Source organism: Phascolarctos cinereus, unplaced genomic scaffold (assembly GCF_003287225.1).
Source record: "Phascolarctos cinereus isolate Bilbo 61053 unplaced genomic scaffold, phaCin_HiC Scaffold_9;HRSCAF=440, whole genome shotgun sequence".
NCBI lineage: Eukaryota > Metazoa > Chordata > Mammalia > Diprotodontia > Phascolarctidae > Phascolarctos > Phascolarctos cinereus.
The window spans coordinates 263,296,251-263,318,409 of record NW_027556402.1 but is presented as its reverse complement, the minus strand read 5'-3'; the positions used below and the strand labels follow the sequence as shown (position 1 = coordinate 263,318,409).

Sequence of the window (22,159 nt, the reverse complement as noted above, 5' to 3'; positions counted from 1 at the left end):
GGGAGCCTTGGGAAGCAAGGGACAGTAAAGCAGAGAGAGGGGGCCATGGGCAATGGTTGGCTCCGTGGTGGTCGTTACAATCAGGGAGCACAGGATAATTGGGGGGTTTGGGCTTGACCTAATGAGGCGCCCCAGCTGTGGAAGAGAGGGAGGGATGAGCCTTGGTGTGGGAGCTGAGGGCAAGGAAGGAAGCAGAAGGAGCCTGGGGCTTGGTGCCTGCAGGTGGTGGGACCCTCAGCATCAGGAAAGTGGGTGGGCTGGGGATGAATAGGCTGAGTTTAGGGCTGGACACACTGGCTTTCAGGGACTGGAAGAATCTCTCAGCGAAGTTCTGACGGAGGTAAGGGGTGTCATTCTCTGAAGAAAGGCTGACTCGGTCTACCAACGGTAAGCCTGCTAGGTTGAAGTGGTTCTGGACGTCCCCCCAACCCCGTGCCCCCATCCTCATGGGTTCTCCTTGGGTCCACTACCGAGTTCTTCAGTCGAGAGCAGGCAAAGAGTGGGTTCTGCCATTTTTTGGGTTCTCATGGGCAGTGTCATCGAGGTCTTCAGCAGGGTGAGCTCAAAGGACGGGCCAAGGAAGAGGGCACAGGGAGAAACGTGTGGGGAAAGGTCTCCTCCCTCCTGCCCACTCTCCCCTCTTAGACATCCTGCAAAGGCCGTCAGAGGTAAGTTCCCAGAGTGTGGACCTGAATGTCAGGTCATGCAGAACGTCCCTCAAGAGCCCCCGGGGCTCCCTGGTCCAACCCTCTTCATCCATCAGGCTTTCGACATCTCCCACCATCTGGACCTGGGGCTCCTTGTGGACCATCCCCTGAAGAGTTCCCTGCCTCCACTGCTGCCCTCCATCCATCCTGTCTGCCCACGAGTCCTGCCTCTCACCAGGCCTTCACTCCAATGCTGTCAATGGCTTTCTACTGTCTAGTGTTCAGGGTCCTTCACCAGAAGGCCCCAGGGCTCCTGCAGGGCCTTCGGCTCTCTTCCTCTGCCAGCCCCTGTGCTCCTCCTGGTCCTTCTGAGGAGCTCTGCCCTCCAGCGGGGCCCTTCTCCTTCCTGTCCCTGCCTCCCAGGCTAGAGCCACCAAGAACCGCCATTTTCTTTCTTTCAGACTGGCCTTGGCTCTGTCCTTCACCCCCTCAGGCCTAAAATGGCATCCCTGGTTCTCCCCATTGCCCTGTCTTCCAAGGCTTACCTCCTCTCCCTGTCTGACTTGGTGCCCCCCCACCCCGTTTCTCACTTCTCTGCCGAACCCACTATTCAGACCCTGTTGCACTCTGTCCCATCCTATCTTGTCCTAAGTATCATTGGAACCACTCTCTGTCTCCCAGTCTCCTCTCCAGCATCTTCAGGATTCATGGAGAGCTGAGCCTATCAGCCATGGGGTTCCCTCCTCATCTTTCTCATGTGATCTTAGTCCTTTTCCAGGTGGATTTTCAGAGTACCAGAGTGTTAATCCAGGGAGAATAAAGCAGGCATTTCAGATTCTGTGGTGGAAAGGCATCCCTAGCCTAGAAGCTGGTTGAATTGAGCTGTCCACAAAGAACCAAGGGATGGCTGCAAGCACCTGTCAAGGCCCCCTTATTTCAGGCATTCTTCTCCCCACTCCCACATACTTCCAGCCCAAAACAAGGCTGGGAGCACTTGGTAGAAATGAATCTGTCTTTCAGCAAGAGCACAGTGGGGTGCCCCTCCCCACTGAGGAGATTGGATTCCTGCTTTAAGCAAGGGGATCAGGGTGGGGAGGTCATCCTGTCCTCAGAGAAGGTGCCAGACCCCTGGTGCATCCAAAGAGTGCTCTTCTCCTCTCCCTCCCCATCAACCTCACCGTTTCCCTCTCCACCCCCTCCCTGTAAGGATCCCAGGAGGACAAAGGAGAGCCAGAGACAGAAGGCGAGAATAACTGGTTGCTTTATTGATAATGCAAGTTATAATATCTGCAAAACTTGAGAAGAGAGAGTTTTGCATATTAATTAAGCTGAGCCTACATAAATGAATCCATCAGCCTGGATACAATATCTCCCCCCATCCCCTGTTGTACAAAACAGAAGCCAATAACAAGTATTGAACCCCCAGGTTTAACGGTCTTTGAGTGATGACAAAGCCAGGAGAGGAAAGGACTTCTCCTGTTGGGTCATCCAGAAGCATCTGGGGAAACCCACCAAAGACCAGGATGGAGATGAAGGGATCAGACAGGATGGTTCTGTCAATGGGATCCAGGGGTGTCAGGACCGTGGAGAGCGCCGTGGTCTTGGCATGGCCCTGGGCGGGGTGACGCCACTGAGAAAAAGCTTCTCTGGTCAGCACCTGGTAGCTGATGTTGGCGGAGGGCGGCTAACCCCCTGGTGCGCAACTGCCCAGGTGGGAGATGGGGCAGCCTCAAGGATGACAGATGATGCCAGGAATCAGTAGCTTCTGCCCTGGGCTCTGCTCACATGGAAGAATAGCCCAAGGACAGAGTTTCTGAATCGCTTTTGTTCAAAATTGTCTTGGCTTTTGGAAGCCAGTTGGTGTCCCAATTCTAATTTCACCGAGGTTGTTGCTACCTCAGTAGTTTTTTTAAATGTGTTTTCTTAGGGTTTTAGAAGCCAATTCATAATCCAGTGATGTCCAATTGAAGCTCAAATGTTCCAAATTTTGATAACATGGTTGCTGCCTCAGCAAAGAGATGGTTTTGGTTGTTATTTTAACTAGGTTCAGAAGAAGCCAATTGGTGCCCAATTAATGGCCAAATGTTGCTAAGACATTTGATTAGATAAAATTTGGTTTTAATAAGTATGTTACTGATCAATTTATATTACTCTTCACCATTCCCATTATTGAGGCTTTTAAAAAATGTGTCTGCCATCTATTTGGGGGTTAGCAGGAGTCCCCGAAGGGCTCTATCTCCAAGGAACCTACAGGGTTGGTTATTTTGGGTCTCTGCCGGTTGAAGGCAGTTTCTGGTAGAGTGGCTGAACCGAAAGCCAAGGTGGGTCGGGAAACCTTTCGGTCCAGTCACCCTCCTATCGACCTTGGAGCTGGCGGCCTGGCCACTCGTCCCTTAGACACATGTGTCCAAAGAAACCTGCTGACTAACCATGAAATTCTCTGTGAGATCTCTGCGGTGTGACCAGCTCTCAGACGTGATCTCTCCCACCAAATTTCCCCAAGAGACTGGAACAGTCTCTCTGGGTTGGAATGGGGGGAGGTTGGGGAGTGAGTTTGGGTGGGGAACTAGAAGGAAAGAACTGTCTCCCCAAAGCCTTGAGAATGGACATGAAAGGAGGACCACTTTTCTCCTTGACAGAATGGTAACCTTCCTGCCTGCAGCCCCCCAACCCTTCTGGCATGCAGGCTGAGTGATGAAGTCAACCGACACCCACTGGGAAGTGGCCTTCAGCAGGCACCCAGGAGCTTAGCTCTGCCCCTCAGTTCCTGACCATTCCAAGGGTAGGGTCCCCCAACTCGCATTGTCTGCCCCCTCCCCCTTGCAAACAGGATAGTAACAATATTCCACAAAGTCACACAGAGATCAATATGGCACCCCACTCTCACTCTCAGCCCAGAGTGCTGGAGAAAGCAACAAAGGAAAAGAAAAGGAAAAGAAGAAAGGATTCCCAGCAGGACTCTGGGGGCCCCTGCTCCACGAGAAGCAGGCAATGGAGGAGGCCTGGGCTGTCGTTCTATGAGACACCCCTTCCTGGTATCTTCGAGGGAGGCATGCCCCCCTCCAGGACTGGCTCTCAGCTTAATTAAGGTTAATAAGGAAAAAAAAAGGATTATATGCAAATATATGAGGAGGCAGCAAGAGTGATACTCTGGAAGAGGCCAGGTGACACTTTCATGCCCTTCACTTGAGATGGCACTGAGTATCTTTGGGGCTTTTTCTAAGCCTCCCCTTTTTTTGGGGCTTTTTTATCGTTTTAATATTTTTTAACATTTATTTTTATTTTTATTATTTTTTTGGTTCAAAGCAAAAACTATCCAAGCTGTTCGGTGCTTGCCTTAAAGCAAAACTACGTTGCCTTAAAAAAAAAAAAAAAGAGAGAGAAAGAAGGAAAAAATACCCCAGTGAGAAAAAAAGTTGATATAAATTTGAGAATTTGCTCTCCTGGGTTTTAGACCTGCAATCTGCAATTCATTCATGACTCTCTCTGATTTCCCACTCTTCCAAAAAAAAAAAAAAAGAGAGACATTTCCCCCCCTCCCCCAGCACCCCCACTCTCTCCCTCCCCCTGCTTCATCCCTGTTCCACTCCTGCTCCCCGGCCCTGGCTTTCTGAGCGGGGAGCTGTCTTTGGAGAGGAGCTGGAAGGGGACCTGGATGAAGCTGCTGGTGGCTGCAGGGCCTGCCTGGAGGGGCCGGGGTCCTCTCCTCCCCCACCACGGCTTTGGACCAATCTCATTCCTCCATGCTTGTGTATCCCTCCATTACAAAATAAATAAAAGGAGCTGATCTTCCCCCAGGTTTTTGGTTGTACGTGTTTGTAGAATGCCTCTCGGAGTGCCGTTCTGTTCAGGGCATGTATTGGCTCAATGGTGCATGGTTACTGAGAAATGGATAGAAGAGGGTCCTGGAGCTGAGGGGGGCCATCAGCACCCCCTCGGACTGCGGCAGATGAGGGCAGGAAGGCGGTCAGTCAGCTGTCTAGCTATTTGGAGGTTGGATTTGGAAGCCCAGGCGAGGGGCAGGGTTCTGGTTCTCACCCTGACCTGCCCTCCCCGCAGGAGGAGGGCTGGTCAGAGCGCACCCCCAGGAGGTAATGCCTCCTCAGGCTGGGCCTGCTGGACAGGGAGGCCGAATGGTCCAAATCAAAATGCTGGAGCCTCTTGCCACCCCCAGCTCTGGCTTTTGTGGTCGCCCCAAGAGGAGGAATCCCACCCTCAAGAAAACGAGGCTCAAAAGCAGGATTCCTCCCTCCTCCCCACCCTCAGCCTGACCGTGCCCACAACCTTTCGAGAAGGGGCAGGGCCAGGGGAGAAATGGGGGGAGGGGACTAGAGGCGCTGGGGGGTGGGGGCGGGGAGGGGACAAAAAATGGAGGCCAAGGGACTGATTTTTGTAGGTAAAGAATGATACAGAGCGGCACTGGAGAAAGCTATAGAAAAAAAAGCTACCTGCTGTGTGAGAGAAGGGGGTTGGCAGGATCTCTGAGGGGGAAGGCAGAAGTCTGAGAGGATGAGCCATCTTCCAGGGAAGCCCAAGAATGCCTGGTGATCCTGGATCTGGAGGGCACATGTTTGGGGTATCTGCCAGAGTCTGGTAACCCTTCATGGAGATGTGCGAGTGTGTGCATGGGCGAGTGTGTGCTCAGAAGTGTAAGTCAGGTGTGAGGGCACATGCTAGGCACATGCATGTATGTGAGTGAATGTGTGTGTGTGTGTGTGTGTGTGTGTGTGTGTGTGTGTGCTCGAGTCTATGTGATGAGGAAAGTGGGGAAGAGTTCACCAAACCGTGTGCCTCGGAAGCAGGAAGAAAGAATCGCATTCTCCTACTTTTCTCCAAAGGAAAAGCCGGCTGCCCAGGTGTGTCAGGATTTGCCCTCTCACCGTTCCCTAATGAGGTGTTCCTTCCCCTTCTGTCCCGGCCAACTCACTTTAGCACCATAAACACACTGATGTAGGAGCACTGGGGTCCCCCGGCTGACGCCACACAAAAGAGGGATCGGCCAGATGGAGCTCTTTTGCCGAAAGATGACACAGGGTCTAGGCCTGGGCTAGACCAAGGTGAGCCTTGGCAAAGGCAGCTGGACGCCCTTGCCGAGGGCACAGGGACCCCGGCCCGTCTGCTCTGCTCTCTAGCTCAGCCTCCTCTCTGCCTCTCTCTCACTTGTGGATGCTCAAAAGATGCAAGTAGGCACGGAATATTGTAGCTTGGCAGAAAAGTGAGTGGACCAGAAACCTGAAAATGGACTGTCAGCCTGGGGATTCCTCCTCAGGGATGGTAGATGGTGGGAAAGGAGCAGAGAGCATGAGGTTGGTTCAAAAAAATGGGTGGTTTGGGGGTTGAGTTTTAGAATGTGCCAATGAAGAGAATCCCCAGTGAGTGATAGTGGGTAGGGAGGCATCACATCTATAGGGGAGGCTCGGGTGCCCCTGCCCTGGCTGAGCTCCCAGTGGAATGGGCACTGGATCTCCCCTCCAGGGTGCAGCACCCCACAGCCTCTCTTGGTGGCTAGGCCCTCTCCTGCTGCTGCTGTAGAAGTCCACAGTCCAAGGCCAATCTGACTGGGGAGCGTGGGAGGAGAGGAGAAGCTGAGCCCACGGGGACTTTGGGTGTTTGGGCTCTTTGAAAAATCCCATAGACATGATAGCGGCCAAGGCCAAGACCCCGGAAGGCATGGCGGCCCGCACTGTTGGTGCCAGCGTGATGGCCGGATGCTGCCTGGAGATGACCAGGGAGGCAGCTACTCAAAGCCCCTTGGCTTCAAGGAGTGGGAGGAGAGGGGATGAAGTGGTGTGGGGGGTGTGGAAGAAAGACATTTGGAAGAAGAGGCCAAATTTGTTGAGAGAAAAGGAGAGAGAGTTTAGATGAAGAGGAATCCGATCCCAGGGGCAGACAGGCAGGTACCCAGGTTACTTCTGATTGGCAGGTTTTTCGGATGAGGCATCAGTGCGGATGGGGTCTTCGCTGGGCAGGGTGATCAGGGGACGGTGACGCTTGGCCTCTCTGATCGCCTCCAGCGCCTGGGCTCTCAGCCGGTCCCTGCGGGCACGGAGGAGGGCAGGCAGGCCCCTCCTGAGGCGACGGGCTGACTTCTGCCAGGTGTCAAGTCTGAAGAACTTACCCACAGGGAATCTAGGGAAGTTTTCCTGAGGGCGAGAGGGGTAGGAGGAAGGAAGAGAGCAGAATTCAGGTAAAGGGCGAGAAGAGCAATGTGATGATGCAGGTGGGTAACAGGCCCAGAGCAGAGACAAGCTAGAGTGGTCTGATCAGAATCAGTGAGTCTTCCCGGGAAAGCGGTGAGCAGCCAGCCTTGGGAGCCACTGAGGATGGGGGCAAGAAGGAGAGGCCTTGGACAGCAGTCGGGACCTCGGGCAGAACTCAGAGAAATGCTCGGAGCTGAATCTGAGCTGGGGGCTCTCAAGGCCAAAGCTAAGCCACAAAGATCCCCAGGGGGCCCTCCACCTGGTCCCCTCTGCCGGGGGCTGAGGTAGTGCCCGCATTGCCTTCCCAGTGTCAGCCAGCTCCCCAGGGCTTGTGAGAGCAAGCAGAGGCCAGAGATAGGAACTGTCAGGGACAAAGCTGACTCTGCAGGCCTGGCCTGCCTGGCCGCTCCCCCTCTGCTCATGGAAACACCTCTGAGCAGAGGGAGAAACCCAGAGACAATGAACAAATCCACTCATTCTTCTTCCCTGCCCATTAGTGGACAGAGCTGGTAATCTGCCCACTCCTATTAGCCAACTTCTTCACCTCCCTCTGGGCCGGGGATGAGGGAGGCCCTGCAGAGGCTGGATTTCTCCCATCTGGCCATGACCGACAAGGCACCTTTGGGGCCCTCTCACCGCCCACCACCCACCATTCACATCTCTCAGCTCATTCTTGTTCTCAGAACCATCCCCAACGGCAAGGCAGGCAGCCTCTCCTGTCTCCATTTTGTGAAAGAAGAAAGTAAGGTTCAAAGGGAGAATGTGGCTGGCAAAAGTCGCACCGTGAGTCCCCGGGAGAGTGGGGAATGGAACCCAGTGGCCTCCCTGGGCACGGCGTGGCCTTGGACCACATCCAAATGCCATTGCTGATGGCATGGCAAAGCTAAAGAAAGTGGCTGGTTCTGGTTCTGAGGCGCAAGCCTGAGGCAAGGGCAGACTGCTGTGAGCGCAGGAAGGCAGGGGGTCCCCAGAAAGGCCCCTGGGCTGGCGCCCTCCTCTGCCCCCCTTCTCGGTCTGAGGGCCTTGGGGAAGGCCAGGGCTTCTGAGGAGGGCCCTGTTCTGCCTCATCTCTCATCTGGCTTGGCCCCAGGGCTGGGGGTCTGCGGGCACTGACCGGGAGGGCCATCATAGAGGCTGACAGGTCTCGCTCGGACTTGGCGGGGGTGGCACAGTAGGTCTCCAGCAGAGCCAGATCGCAGCTGCGGAAGCAGCATTCTTCCACGATGCCGCGGTTCAGGCGGCGGCTCACGCGGCTCAGGGGCCTGCCAGGAAGGCCTGGAGGAAAGAAGAGAGAGCCCTTCAGCCCCGGCTGCATCTCAGGGTGGGCAGATGAGCACTCCCAGGCGGGAGTCCAACCCACGAGGGAAAGAGGCCAGGCTGTGGCCCTGGCCGTGCCTGCAATCAGGGACAGAGCCCGAGGTGCTCCTGCCAGCCGACGTGCCCCACATCCCCGTGGCCCTGCCTGCGGTCAACGGCTGAGGCCTACTGTGTGCACAGCTCTGGGCCAAGCGCTGGGGAGGCCACGGGAGGAGGAGGAGGAGCCCTGGCCAGACGAGGGGAAGTCCGTGTCCAGGACACAAAGGTTCAGGAGGATCTGCCCGACACAGGGCTCTGCTGTCACCAGGCATTCTGAGACAGGCAGGGGCAGCTGGGCCTGCCGCCCTGCCCATTTTACAGTGAAAGAAAGTGAGCCTCCAGCTGACGCCATCAGGGCTTCCTTGAAGCTAAAGGAGCTATGTTATGCCCATTAAACAGATGACTTCCAGTGACTTGCTCAGGGTCACACAGGGAATAAGGGCAGAAGGACAAGTAAAGATTCCAGAGCACCAGAATCCGACCCAAGCCTAACTCCTCAGGAAGGAAGGCTCAAGAGACCTTAAGGGTAGAGCCCCTCGCCCCAATTGAACAAAAGGGAAACTGAGGCCCAGAGAGGGAAGGCAATCTTAGAGACTGAGTCCCAGAAGCTCAGGCTTGCTCCAGGTCAGCTCGGGAACAAGAAGCAGAAGCCTCATTGACACAGTCCCCTCGGCATGGCTCAGAAGCAGGCTATAGGGGTGTTTGGGAAGCCCCCGGGCAGCGTCAGAAAATCCCTAATGGACCTGGCAGTACTGGCTCGCAGAAGCAGGGCAGCTCAGCTGCGACTGCCGTGTTAAAGAGACTGTGTCCCAGATCCTTCGGGCAGCCGGATGGAGGCTGGAGTTCTCCCTAGTGGGGCCACAGACGGGACGCCCCAGCTCTCCACCTCACCAACCCCACTGCCCTGCCTGTGGACCGCACCTGGGCTCTGGCTGGCCCTACCGCCTGGCCTGGGAGAGGCACCTATGGGGTGTTGCAAAAGAGGGCGAGGAAGAAGACGGGAGGGGAGGAGTGAGTCGCCTTAAACAATCCCCAATCCATCTCTCCCCCCATCCTCTCCCTCACCCCCATTGTTCCAGGGGGGCTAAGCTACAGTGAGGCTTCTCATCTCCCTACACCCAGACTAGTGAGGATCCTTCCTCTCCCACCCAGCCTCCACTGTCTGAAACTCAGCCAAGTTTCCCCCCACTGAAGAAGTGTGGATCTGGGAAGTGCCCCCAGGCAGTGTGCTGAGGCCAGGCAGAGCTGTGGGCATGAGAAGAAGGTCACAGAGACACAGAACTCCGCTCCTCTTTTCACTGCAGACACTGACCAGCTCCTGCCTTTCTCACCAGCAGGAGGGAGGGGAAGGAAGGGGAGAGAGGGGAGGAAGAGGCGGGCTGGGGGAAGCCTTGGACTCTTCATCCCGCAATAGCGAGCCTGGCCCAGTGCTGTGCACACAGCAGGCGCTAAGTCACTCGATCCAACCCCGCAGCCTTTATTAAGCGTCAACTGTGTGCAGAGCACTGTGCTAAGCACTGGGGGAGACACTCAGAGAATAACAAGAAAGGACTGACAAGGAAAGACAGGCAGGGGATGCAGAGGAGGCCGGTGGGGGGGATGGAGAGATGGGGAGATGGGGAGTGGAGGGAGGGTGGGGGGTAGCCCTGCCTGACCGAGGTCCCTTACGGAGGAAGGCTAGCTCACTGGGGCTGAGTCCCGTGCTGCTCCCACTTGGGCGATTGCACACCCTCACGCGCACACTCACGCGCACACCCTCACGCACACCCTCACGCGCACACACTCACGCGCGCACACTCACACGCACACACTCACGCGCACACACTCACGCGCGCGCGCACACGCCCCTTAAGCAATCAAGCAGGCAGCAGCAGCATCAAACAAGCCCTTGACTATCACCAGCCTTTCTCCCCCGCATGAGCCAAGACTGTGCCGCCAGTCTCAACCACAGGCCCTCCTTTGTGATCCGGGCTCCTGCCTTTGCCATCCTGAGACTGAGCCCAGGAGCCTTGTTCTGCTCCCTTAGTGCCCACCCCCCAAAATGCCTGGCTCCTTTCACCCAGTATCGTTGTGTGCAGCCGCAGAAGCCAAGAATGTGCCCCGTCAGCACCCAGAGAGGGGAGCTCAATTCTTATCAGCTGTTGGAAGGAGGAACCAGGAGCCGTTTAGAAAGCAGGCTGAGCTCCGCTCCCCAGCCCACCCCCTTGCTGTGGCGGCGGCAGCGGCGTGCTGACTCCCTTCCCTTGACTGCAGCGTGTTGCCTCCTTCCCATCTTCAGAGCCCCGGCTGGTCTTTCTCTCTAGGGCTTCCTCTCCCAACCCCCCTCCGCATAGCAGGCTGGGCTCTGGAGAGGCTTGGCAAGAAGGGTGGGCATAGATGGCTTCTGTCTTTGGGGAGGCTTCCTGCATCTTGCAGGAGCCAGGCCCTTCCTCAGGGAGGGAGGCTAAGTGGCCCCAGGCATTCTCAGAGACCCAGCAGGACCCTATTCATCAGGGGAAAGTGGGGGGTGGGGGTGGGCAGCAGAAAGTGATATACCAGCGAGGCACAGCTGTCTCCCCCTTGGCCCAGCAGAAATACTTGTAAGGTCTCACAGGACTTTCATTTTACAAACAAGTTAACTGAATCCCAGGAAGGGAAGAGACTTGCCCCAAGTCCTGTGGGTCAAAAGAAGCCAGAAAGGGGTCCCCAGCTGCCACAACAGCCCATGTGGTTCTCTTCCTCATCCTCTGGCTAAGAGCTTACTGCCAAGTGGCTTTGGAAGTCCCTCCGTGCTCCACCTAAGGGCTGGGACTTCAATGCACCTTAAACACCACCTTGGTCCCATTTTACGCGGGAGAAAATTCAGACCCCAGAAGGAAAAGAAACTTGCTCATGGTAGGAGAAGAGAAGAGAATGGAGGTGGGGGCAGGGAGAGACAGAGACTGGGAGAGATAAAGAGGAGGGAGAGTGATACACAGAGGGAGAGAGATTAAGAAACTGGGAGAGACACATAGAACTAGAGAGCAAGAGAGACAGCTCCTGGAGGAGACAGAGAAAGAGAGGAGGGAGAGAGAGAGTGGGAGAGACAGAGACTAGAAGAGAGAAAGGAGAGAGAGACACAGAAAGGGGGAGAGAGACAGAAAGAGAGAGAAAGAGAGAGAGAGAGAAAATCTCTCAGAGGGTCCAGCAGCATTAGCCCACTACCACTAGCACCCCAAAAAGGAGTGGGTAAAGACAGATAGAGCCTGGAATCTGCCATCCCAGAGGGGAACAATGCTAGAATCTGACTCTTTTCCAGAACAGCCAGGGCAGGCAAGAAAGGAAGAGGGAGGGAGAGACAGATAGACAGTAACAGCATGCAGTGACCAAGACAGAGAGAAACAGAAAAAGTAGAGTGTTCTTGGGAGGTATCTCCACAGGAAGTAAGACCAGAGGCTCAAAGAAACCCTTGGCACCAGGCAATGGGGAGACAGAGGCAGAGATCAAGAAAAGCAGAGAGATAGAGGCATAGACATAGATAAGAGGAGGCAGAAAGACAGAGATAGGCAGACAAAGAAATGGAGACAGAAGGAGGAAAAGAGAAAGAGATGGAGAGACTGAGACAAAGAGAAGTGGACAGACAGGGACAGAAAGAGGCAGAAAAACAGAGGAGTCAGAGAAACAAGTCGGCAGATAAAGAAACGGGGACAAGAAGAGACAGAGAGAGACAGGGTGAGAGAGCCAGAGATGGGCAGAAAAAAGAGACAGGGACAGGAGAAGGAGGCACAGAGACCATGGAGTAGGGACACAAAGAGCAGGAGAGGGAGACAGTGATAGGTAGCGATAGATACAGACAGGCAGAGACAAGGGGAGAGGGAAAGCCCCTCCCTAGGCAGGGAACAGGACTAGCCGAGGTCCGGCCGCCTAGCCTCCTCCTGGGTGTGTTCCCTCCGGCAAGGCGGGAGCCTCCCCCCCTTACCCCATTCTTGCATTTCTATACCAGCTCCACAGGGAGCCAGGCAGGCAGACAAGAAGGTGCCTCGGCCGCAAAGTTTCTCCGAGGGGTTTTCTATTCATAGGATCACCGGCTTAATGCTGAGGCCAGTAGCCCCAAGTCCGGCCCCTCATTTTTGAGAGAAAGAATTGGAAGAAGCCCAGAGAAGGGCAAAGACTTGCCCAGTCACACCGTTAATAAATGACAGAGCTGGGCCCTCCATCTGCTAACTCTCCATGCTAGCCTCTGCTTCTGTTCATTCTGACTTGAAGGTCTCAAAACAACCCCAGACTGCCCCAGACTCTTCCGGCACTGGGAAGGCTCCCCTTTCACTCAAATTCACTTCACGAGCAGAGGCTAAATGCCTCAAGTTAAGCCATCCTTCCACACCAAGCCATCAAACCAAGTTTTCCTCTGGCTAACTTTCACCTCGCTGAGGGTGCAGCAGCTCTGGAAGGGTGGGAGCCTGCAGGGTTCTGTGTGGGGCATCCCCCACACCTACAGTCTCCTCTCTTCCAAGGGCTGTAGCCCAGAACACTGGCAAACTGATTGTACACATCTAAATACAATTTGCATGTCATTTACAAAATCACATACCTTGTCAGCAGAGTCCTTGAGCCAGTTCCAAGATGATAGATGGATGGGAAAGGTTACCTACCTGAAGTCCATCCACCCTTCAGATCACAGAGAGAGACCGTCCCCAGCAGTGGGTGGTCTCACCCAGCCAAAAGCAGGGATGTATCTCTGTGTGTGTATCCTGTTTTTGACTAAAAGTGGAAGCCCCCAAGAAAAAGACTGCTCTTTCTCCTCCTGCCCCCTACACTATGGCTAAGACAGGGCTTGGCAAACAACAGGCACTCACTCACTAGAAAGCCTAGCTGAGGGGGCATGAAGCAGCCTTTATCTCAGGGAAGACTGGGTCTTTTCCACCTATATCCAGAAATGAGCCTACGCTAATGCAATGTACCTTGAACTGGGAAACCCTGGGCTGAGTACATGCCCACCCAATTCATCTCACTTTCTCCAGCCTAGCCCAGCTCCAGGGCACTCCATCAGCCTGACCTTGACACCCCCACCCCACCCCTGAGAACCACTTACTGAAATAGAAGCCGCGGTCGCCACACACAAACTGGAGAGTGTCTACCAGCTCCCCACCACAAAGGGTCTCACTGGGGCGGTAAGCAGCGTTGCAGCACGAGGCAAAGGCCAAAAAGGTGAGTGATAACAGCAACATCTTCTTCATTGGGAAACCCATCTGTGGAGAAACCCCAGCCCAAGATTAGTTCACTTACACAAGCAAGACCGTGGTGGTAGGTGTCCACCCTGGATCCCAAGTTGGGCTGGGAGAAAAGGGCATTTGTCTCCATCCTTGAAACTGTTTCCTAAAAGAGAGGACTGGGGTGAAAGAACATAATAGCTGCTTTTGGGAAGAGCTGTAGGGGGAAGAGAGAATAAACTTGTCTCTTTGGCCCCAGGGGAGAGAGGGGGGACAGGGTGCGATGGCTGGAAGAGGCAAAAAAGATAAATTAGGCTTGATGTCAGAAAAAATTCCCTTCATCAGAGCTGCCTCAAAATAGAGCGGGCTGCTTCAGGAGGTAAGCGGCTACCCATTGCTAGAGACATTCAAGTGGAGGCTAGATGCCCACTTGTCGGGTGAGGCTGCTCTGGTAGGGGCTTGAAGGGAAGATTGTCTCCGAGGTCCCTTCCAGCTTGGAAAGTCAGTGGAGGAGTCTGCCTCAAGCTCTCCCTTCTCAGCACTCAGAGCCTCTTAGCTTCGGATGTGAGGCTTGCTTCCCCAGATATACCATGAGCTCTTCGAAGGAAATGAGGCTGTCTTCTGTCTCTCCACCAGTGCCCAGCAGAAGGCTTGGAGGGTGACTGCTCCACTCTCAGTGATCTCCGCAACTGAGAGCTGATCTGTGCTCACACATTTATGTAGCCCCCAGCCCCCAAAGCCCAACCCAGCCCATAACCACGCCCCTGCTTGTCCCTCCCTAGTCTCCTCCTACTCCTAGCTCCGCCCTCCAGCTCAGCCAATGATATCAGGGTCCCTAAGAGGCGCCCTGGAACAATTCCCAGATGATATCACCATTACCTGGGTCCTCAAGGATTTGCCAGAGTGGCACCTCCCCCTTCAGCCCTAGCCCAGAGACCCAAGGCTTCAGGGATCCAAAATCAGTGTAACCCTGCCTCATCTGGGTCTGTGCTGCCTAATGGACCCTAACTAACCATTTGGACATGCGGGGCTCAGCCTATAGGGGGCCTTTCCCTATCCTGCCTGATTCCTGGGCAAAAAGCCCCCTCCTACCCAGAGATAGCACACAGATTTCATGAACTCCTCCAGACGTTGGGCCATCTACAGGGATACTCCAAGATTAATGTGGCTACCCCATCCTCCCCCAATACTTGGTCTAGCTGTTCTGTACCTCAGTTTCCCTATGCCAATGAGCAGCACCTATGAGGGAGCTGAGAGAGTATTTTATAAAGTTAGCAGGTGGCAGATCTGGGCTTCAAACCCAGGTTTCCCAGCTCAGTCCCAAACACTCTTACAGCCCACATTTTCTGGGTGGGGAAATGTCAGGCAGCCCACTCCCAGAGAAGTCCCTAAAAGGCAACCAGGCAGAAAGTCCTGAGGATCAGGACTTAACAAAGGGAATGGTCTGGTCTAAAGAAAACTTCAGGACCCTTGTTCATCATGGGAACACAGTGACCAGCTCCCTCTCAAGGTTATCATGTCTGTGCCCAAGACTTCCTTCCTTGCACCGCCTCCCAAGCCTCTTCTATGGACTCTCAGAAGGAGCCAACATTCTTTCTAAGGGATCTGGGGCAATGTGGTCTGTCTAGTGGGAGGAACACTGATATTTGAGTCCAAAGACACTGAATAATAGCTCTTCCACTTGAGTTATATGACCTTGAGCCTTTCACATCCCTTTTTTGAACCTCGGTTTCCTATTATGTCAAATGGGGGCAATAATTCTTATATTATCTACCTCCCAGGATAGGTGTGAGGACATTGTACATACAGTAAATAGCAGAGAAGGAAGGGAGGGGGGAGAAGGTCCTTATCATTGAGCTCCTGACCCCCCCCACACACACACAGAGTGATATCTGCTTACTCCTGTCCTGTCTGGCCTCCCTGCTTACCCTGGGTCCTTCCTTCCCTCTATAAGTCTCTTTCAGCCCTTCCTTGAGCTCTCCTCAATGGGAAGACCTGCCTTCAATTCCCAGGCACCTTAGGTGAGTGGGCAGTGCTAGGCACCTCAGAGAACAGACGCCGGTGCAAGACTTGGTCTCCAGCCTAGAAGGGTTGGATTCATTAAGGGAAGGAGGGTGAAAACTGCAAGGCAAACAGAAGCCTGCCCAAGTTTTCTGAAGACAGTTGGCCAGTTCCCGGGAAGGATTGGGCAAGTCAGTTTGAGTAACCTCACTTAACTCCTCCCTGCTTTGTTGCTCCCCATCCCTCCCTCCCTGGCTTCTGAAATTCCTCAGGCAGACCCACCAGAAACAGCTTAGCTAGAGCTAAGTTGCTGGTAAGTCAGAGGTGGTGGCCTCTGAGGACCCTGACCAGGGACATTCCCTGCACCCTGGGAAGGAAGAAGAGGTGACTGACAGCCTTGGTACAGAGTGTCCAAAGATGAAGACAGTCCCAATTATGGAGAAGCCTGCCACCCCCCAATGCTGACCACTGCTGGGTAGAAGAGTCATGACACCAGCGGGTAGGGAGGGAGCTAGAGAAGGAGGATGAAGAGGGAATGGGGGAGGCACCGAATCCATCCTCCGTAATGAGGGAGGTGGGAGAGACAATTCTCTGGTTTCCTTTCCTCTACCTGGACTTATTATAAGCAGAAAGCACTTTATAAATGTTTGCAGAATTCACACTGATTCAATTGAATTCAAATATATTGCATTGCGTTGGACTGCATTGCATAAAGAAAGAGGGGGGAGAGTGGAGAAGGAAGGGGAGATGAGGGAAGGGGGGGTGGGGAAGAAAAAGGAGGGGGAAGAAAGGGAGAAAGGGGGAGGAGGGAGGAGGGGCTGGAGGGGGGAGGGGGGAGGAGGGGCTGGAGGGGGTGGAGAGAGGAGGGATTGGAGGAGGGAAAATGTCCCCTTAAGTGCCCCCACCCTTCTGAACTGGTTTCACCTGTGCCTGGGAGGAGGCTGGAGATTGTCCCAAAGAGCCTCACGCTGCTTTACTGATTCCCTCCTCCTTATCGCGGCACCCCCCCCAATTTTAGCAAATGTCACCCCACCCTCCTCCCTATATGCTCTATTTCAATGAGGGACAGCCCCCTCCCACCATTCCCAGCCCCCTCCTCACATCAGCCACTGACAGTCCCCCCTCCCCCGTGATCTGGGAGTGGGCCAAGAAAGTGAAAGGGAGCTTATTTTGCTATAACGGGCTTCTGAACAGCAAGGTGCCCCTACTGAGGGAAGTTTCAGGTAGATTCCTTCCTTCCCTTCCCACTGGCTCCATTTCTTCTCCTTTCTTTCTCTCCCTATAGCCCCCCCCCACGTGGTTCTCTAATCCCCTCTCTTTCTATTTCTGTCCCACTCTATAGCTTCTTTTCCTCTTCTTTTTTTATCTATATCCTCGCCTCTCCTCTGCTCCCCCTTTCTCCCTTCCCTCTCCTCTGCCCCGCCTTTCTCTATGCCTCCCCCTCTTTCAGGGCTAAGCACGAATGCCTCAGGTCGAGAGGGAAGCTTTGAGAAGTTTCCCCTACCTTTCAGTCCTGGCTCCTCCCTCCTTGCACTAGAAGCCCAAGAACTAGAGTTTGGGTGCCTCCTCTCCTCCAACCCCCCCAGGCCCTGACCACGCCCCTTAACTTTCTGGCAGACCCCAGAGCCCCCAAGCCTCCCCAAGTTTTTCGGGGGGAGGAATTCATACAAACTGAATGTTCAGTACCACCAAAGTCGAGCTTGGCCCCACCTTGCCCCTCCCCGCTAAGGGGGAGGTTCATACCAGCCCCGAGCCCCACCCAGAAAGAACTTGTGCAAACTGGGGTCGCCTCATGAACTGAGCGCCCCCCCCCGCCATGATCTTACTCATATTCTTCAAGAGCTCCGCCCCACCCCCTACCGCCCAGGGTGCAAACAACATCTCTGGGTTGGAGCCAGCAAGACTTAGAGAGATTGGGGGGGGGGGCTTGCTGCTCATGTGGGGGGGCCCCTATGGGCCAGACTGGGTCGCCCTTTGGGCGTCCCCTTGCGGACACGCCTGGCATCGCACTACAGCCCCAAGAGACACGTTTGAGGGGGAACTGTTTACCCGCAACACGGAGCTTCCCCGCTCCCTCGCTGCCTTTGGGGAGCCTCCCCGCAGTTCCTTTATGCAGTCTGGGACTTTCTCCCCCTCCCGAGTGCGCCCCAAATTTCCAAGAGCCTGGGAGAGAGAGCAAGAAGGATCCAGAGCTTCAGGGACGCAAAGAGAGAGGGCGGAGAGCCCCTGGGCGTGCATGCACTCTCTCAAAGGGGAAGAGAGTTCCCCCAGCCGCCCCGTCTGTCCTGTACTGTCCTACGGAGACCTCCGCGCACTGCGGGTAGTCCCCGGGCCGCACCAGTCCCATGGCGGGGAGGGGACGGGGGCCAGACAGGCGGACTGAGGGGCCGGTAAGCGGGCTGACGGGCCACTGGGCCGGCCAGCCTGCCGTCCGGGGGACTTACCTCAAAGCTGCTACTGCTACTCCCCACCTCCTTGCTGCGGGACTGTTGTAGGGTGCTGACACTCGCGTCCGCCGACCCTGAAGCGACTCCTCTTGCCATGTTCCCTCGCTGACGAAATCTCATCATTGGTCTAATTTTGGATTCGGGTCAGGCTGGTTCTGGCTTTTTATATTGGGGGCGTAGTTAGGTTTTTTTTTGTCTTTTTTTTTTATTCGAGTGGACGGGCTTTGGGGCGGGGCGGGTTGACTGGTTGTTTTTGGATGAGTTTGGGGAGATAGTGAAGAGGGTTTTGAAGAAAAGTGGACAGAAGTAGCAGAAGACAGTCAGTCAGAAGGACAGTGCACAGGCGACAGAGAGTGAGCGAGAGCGGCGTGCGTGCGAGCGAGCGAAGCCAGAGGGGGCAGAGGGCTGAGAGAAAAGGAGATAGACAGAGAGGGCGAGGGCCGAGGGTGCGGGCAGACAGGGGCGGGACGATCCTGGCGGGGAGGACCGGGGGGGGCACTTAGGAAGGAGAAGAGGGTGAAAGGGCCAAAGGTGCAAGGGGTGGGGAAGGGAAGACTGAGCGATTTAAGCTAAGGGCGAGGGAAGGGAACCAAATTGCCTCCCACGTAGGAGGGACGCCTTATACTAGGCTCCCAGAGTGCCTGAATCCTCCGCCTTCGGAGTCAGGCTAAAAAGAGAATGGGCCGCAATTTGGGGGATCCTGTGGGGCGGACCGAGGACGGGGAAGGAGATGAGACCTCTGGAGGCGGAACCTGCCTTGTCCCTTTAAGGGAGGTGGAATGGGATGAAAGCTGAGGTAGTTAAGGAAAAGGCAGTTTGGCGTTCCGCACAGAGGCCCCAATTAGCAGCAAAAAAAAAAAAAAAGGAGGGGGAAGGGGAGGGGGAGGGGGAGGGGAAGGACGTTGATTGACGGAGGGGCGCCGGGCGCCTGCAGGATGGAAAGTGAGGCGGGGGCAGCGCCCACGTCGTCGGATGGGATGGAAAGGCGGCGGCGACGCGAAGATGGTGAGTCGACGCTGCGAATCCCCGACTACCTGCTCCGTCTAGGAGGAGACAGACAGATCCGTCCTTCTGCCGTGCTTTTATAACGGTTTGGGAGAACCCGCTCGGATCGCTGGATGTCACTACTGGCGGCAGGCCCGACCCAATGGCCTGGAAGAGGGTTATCTCGCTCCGCCCCCCAGCTCCGCCCCGAAAACCAAGCCAGGCGGGGGGGTGAGGGTGGGGGGAGAATGGGCAAGGGGAGGTGGCCCCCAGAGCTGGGGGGGGTGCAAAAAAGCGGGGATAGGAATTTTGTAAAGAAAGCCAAGAAATAAAACAATGCAAAAATGAAAGAAATAAAGAATGGGAACGAAATGGGGGAAAGAAAACAGGGAGAGAAGAAGAAAAAGAGAAAAGGCGAGGAGAAAGACAGGAAAAGAGTGAAAGAAAGAAAGAATTGGAAAAGAAAAAGAAAGACCGAGAAAAGAAGGAAGGGAGAAAGGAAGAAAAGAAGGGAGGGAGGAAGGAAGGAAGGAAAAAAGAGGGAGGGAGGGAAAAAACTGAAAACGGAAATTTAAAAAGGGGAAGGTAGGTTAGAAAAGTGGGAAATAAGGAGGGAATGGAAGAGAGAAGGTAAAGAGAATAAGAAAAAAGCGACAGAAAAGAAGGGAAGGAAGGAAACTGAAAAAAAGGGAAGTTAAAGAGTAGAGAAGGGAAAGAAGGAAGGGGAGAGTAGAGAAGAAAACGAGAGAAAAGAGGGGGAAAAAAGAAAATTTCAATAGTTTTTCCGTGGCGCATTTGGAAATGGTTGTCTGGTCTTTCTTTCTTTCTTTCTTTCTTTCTTTCTTTCTTCTTTCTTTCTTTCTCTCTCCTTTCTCTTTTTTCTTTCTGTCTTCTTTTTTCTTTCTTCTTTCCTCTTCCTTCCTCTTCCTTTCCATCTTTCCTTCCTTCCTTCCTTCCTTCCTTCCTTCCTTCCTTCCTTCCTTCTCTCTTTCTTTCCTACCTTTTCTTTTTCTCTTCCTTGGAGAAAGATGGAGCAAAGACAGCTGGCGGGGAAAGGTCGCAGATCTTCTCAGGTAGTGGCGTTGGCTGGTAGACTGGCAGTTGTCTACTCCTCTTCGAGGGCTGAAGGCAATCAGCCATGAAGCTTCCTTCATGAGCTGACAGCCTTCGAACTGGCTGGTCTGTCCCTAGGTCCCCACACTTGGGAGTCAGTGTTTTCTCCTGGCTCCCTCTGCTTAGCGTTTGGGGAAGGGATGCGCCTTCTCCCCGCAAGCGAACGCGTGGATTTATATTTTAGCCCCAGACTCGCCCTCCCAATCCCGCGCCCTCCCGGGTTCGGCGGCAAAATCACCCTCTCGCCCTGGGTCCATTGTTTTTCTCCGAAAGTGAAGGCAACATAACGTAGAAGGTGCTAGAGTAATTACTGAGCGCTCCCTTCCCTCTATGTGCCACCTGTCCTTACCGCTGCTCGGTCCCTGCACCCATTTCCGCCCGAATAATCCAGGTCGAGGCTGGGGCGCAGGGAAGCAACCAGTACTCCAAAGAGCGAACTTCTCACACCTCCAGAGTACGGCCGGGCCGAATACAAAGCAGCCCTGAGTCCGGCCGGGCTCCAACCGCAGGCGTCTGGTCCCCAACTCGGTCCAGCCAGCCCTCCTTCGTCCCAGAGTGCCGAAGGGTTATCGCGCGCATTAGGGTCAGTGGCCGTGCCCGAGCTAGCAAAACCCTCCGCCCTTCCCTTCTCTGCTTGAATGTTTGTGAACGTGCGCGTGTCTAGGCACAGTCCCAGGCGTTCGTTAATCTCGCAATCAAGCCTCCCATCTTCCCCCGTTTGCCGGCGTAGATGTGGGCTCGGCACCCCAAGCTAGCAAAGCGAGGTGTGTGTATGTGGCGGCAAGGTGGTCTAGGAGCGCGAAGCCGGGGAGCTGGGCAGCGCGCACAGAGCGCAGACCAGAGTCCTCTTGGTAATTGGTCTCGCGGCAGCGAAGGGAACGTAGGGCTCAGCTCTCTGTTTTCTGCGGCCTCCGGTAATTCTGAGGACCCAAGCCCCGAGTTCCCTGGACTGCTCTCGAGGGGCTCGAAAGTTCCCCAGACTCTGGGCGCAGCAGCTACCAGCTTCGGCTTATGTTTTCGGAAGAGAAAAGGAGGACGCACTGAGATTCCCCCCCCCCCAACCAATTTTCCCAACCCCGAAGGGGAGAACAGAGAAAGAGGCAGCCCGGGGCCCATAGAAAGAAGTTAGAGTAGTGGCCCCGAAACCGCTGCAGCCGCCGCGCGGACAGTCAACCAGCAGTCCACCGGCCGGGTGGGCAGGGCTCAGCGGGCGAGCCGAGAAGGCAAGCTGAGAGGGAGGCTGCGCCAGCTGGAGCCTGTAGGGGAACCGGTCCGAAATGGTCGCGGGGGCCCCCAAGCTCTGCCGACGATCAAATAAAGCTGCCTGCTCTCCTGAGTCCCCAACGCCAGGAGCACCCCTAGCTAATTCCCTTCCTACCAAAGACACAAAAGAAAGTCCCAGGAGGGGAGAGGGCAAGCTGTCTGGGCGCAGGGTACTGCCTTCCAGCAAACAAGGGGCCACCAGAAATGGTGGGGGTCCCTGCGAGTTAGAGGGCCCCCGCTAACCCACAACCCAGGAAAAAGCATACCCCAGATTTTGCGAAGGTTGCGGCGCTGTGCTGTCCTAGCGAGGCTGGGAACGTTTAATTGCTCCTTCGTTATCCTCCTCCGTGGCAAATAAACAGCGAAGTGTGTGTGTGTGTGTGTGTGTGTGTGTGTGTGTGTGTGTGTGTGTTTGCGTGCGTGCGTGTGTGTGTGTGAATTGTAGGGAGGCGGCGCGGGGACAGAGAACGGGGACAAGGGACAAGAGAGCCGCGAGGCGTGTGCTGGGGAGCAGGGCTGCGGGCTTGGGAAGGAGACAATACGCGGCTCCTCAAAGCCGGCGCCTTCCATACGGAAAACCAGTCAATCCCTGGGTGCTCAATGAACCCGGGGGGAGGGCAAGGGGACGGCTTGGGAGGCCAAGGACTCCCAGACTGCAGGCACCTCAAGCGGCCGGGGTCACTCTGTCTTGACCTTTAGAGAGAGAAGCGAGGCTGGAGGCGAGTCCAGATTTATCCCTGCAGAAAATACAAGATCTGGGGAGAGAAGCGCGCGCGGGGTGGACCAGGGGTGGCAGTGGGCAGGGGTACCTCAGGGCGCCTTCTTTCTCCTCCGCAAAAAGAACCTTTCTGAGGAAATAAAACCTGGAATGGCAGCGGGGCAAAGTTCGGCCTCTGCTTTAAAGGCAAATATTCAACCAGGCACAGTTAGTCCTTGGGACTCCAATCGAAAGAAAGGGACAAAGTTACCTTTCCAGTATT

General features: G+C 55.0%; 1 protein-coding gene across 5 annotated transcripts; it reads right to left on the bottom strand.

Annotated features, from left to right (window-relative positions):
- Positions 1–1,890: 1,890 nt before the first annotated feature.
- IGF2 (insulin like growth factor 2) lies at positions 1,891–22,063 on the bottom strand. Of its 5 annotated transcripts, none has more exons than XM_020970779.2 (4): positions 21,989–22,063; positions 13,254–13,410; positions 7,962–8,122; positions 1,891–6,790 (listed from the first exon to the last, which is right to left on the bottom strand). In XM_020970779.2, the coding sequence occupies exons 2-4, from the start codon at positions 13,408–13,410 to the stop codon at positions 6,554–6,556; spliced, it is 555 nt and encodes a 184-aa protein (XP_020826438.1). In that variant the 5' UTR covers positions 21,989–22,063; the 3' UTR covers positions 1,891–6,553. The 5 variants fall into 5 exon arrangements, with proteins under 5 accessions (XP_020826438.1, XP_020826437.1, XP_020826435.1 ...); XM_020970778.2 differs by lacking the exon at positions 21,989–22,063 and adding an exon at positions 21,446–21,553; XM_020970776.2 differs by lacking the exon at positions 21,989–22,063 and adding an exon at positions 17,817–18,885.
- Positions 22,064–22,159: the final 96 nt, after the last annotated feature.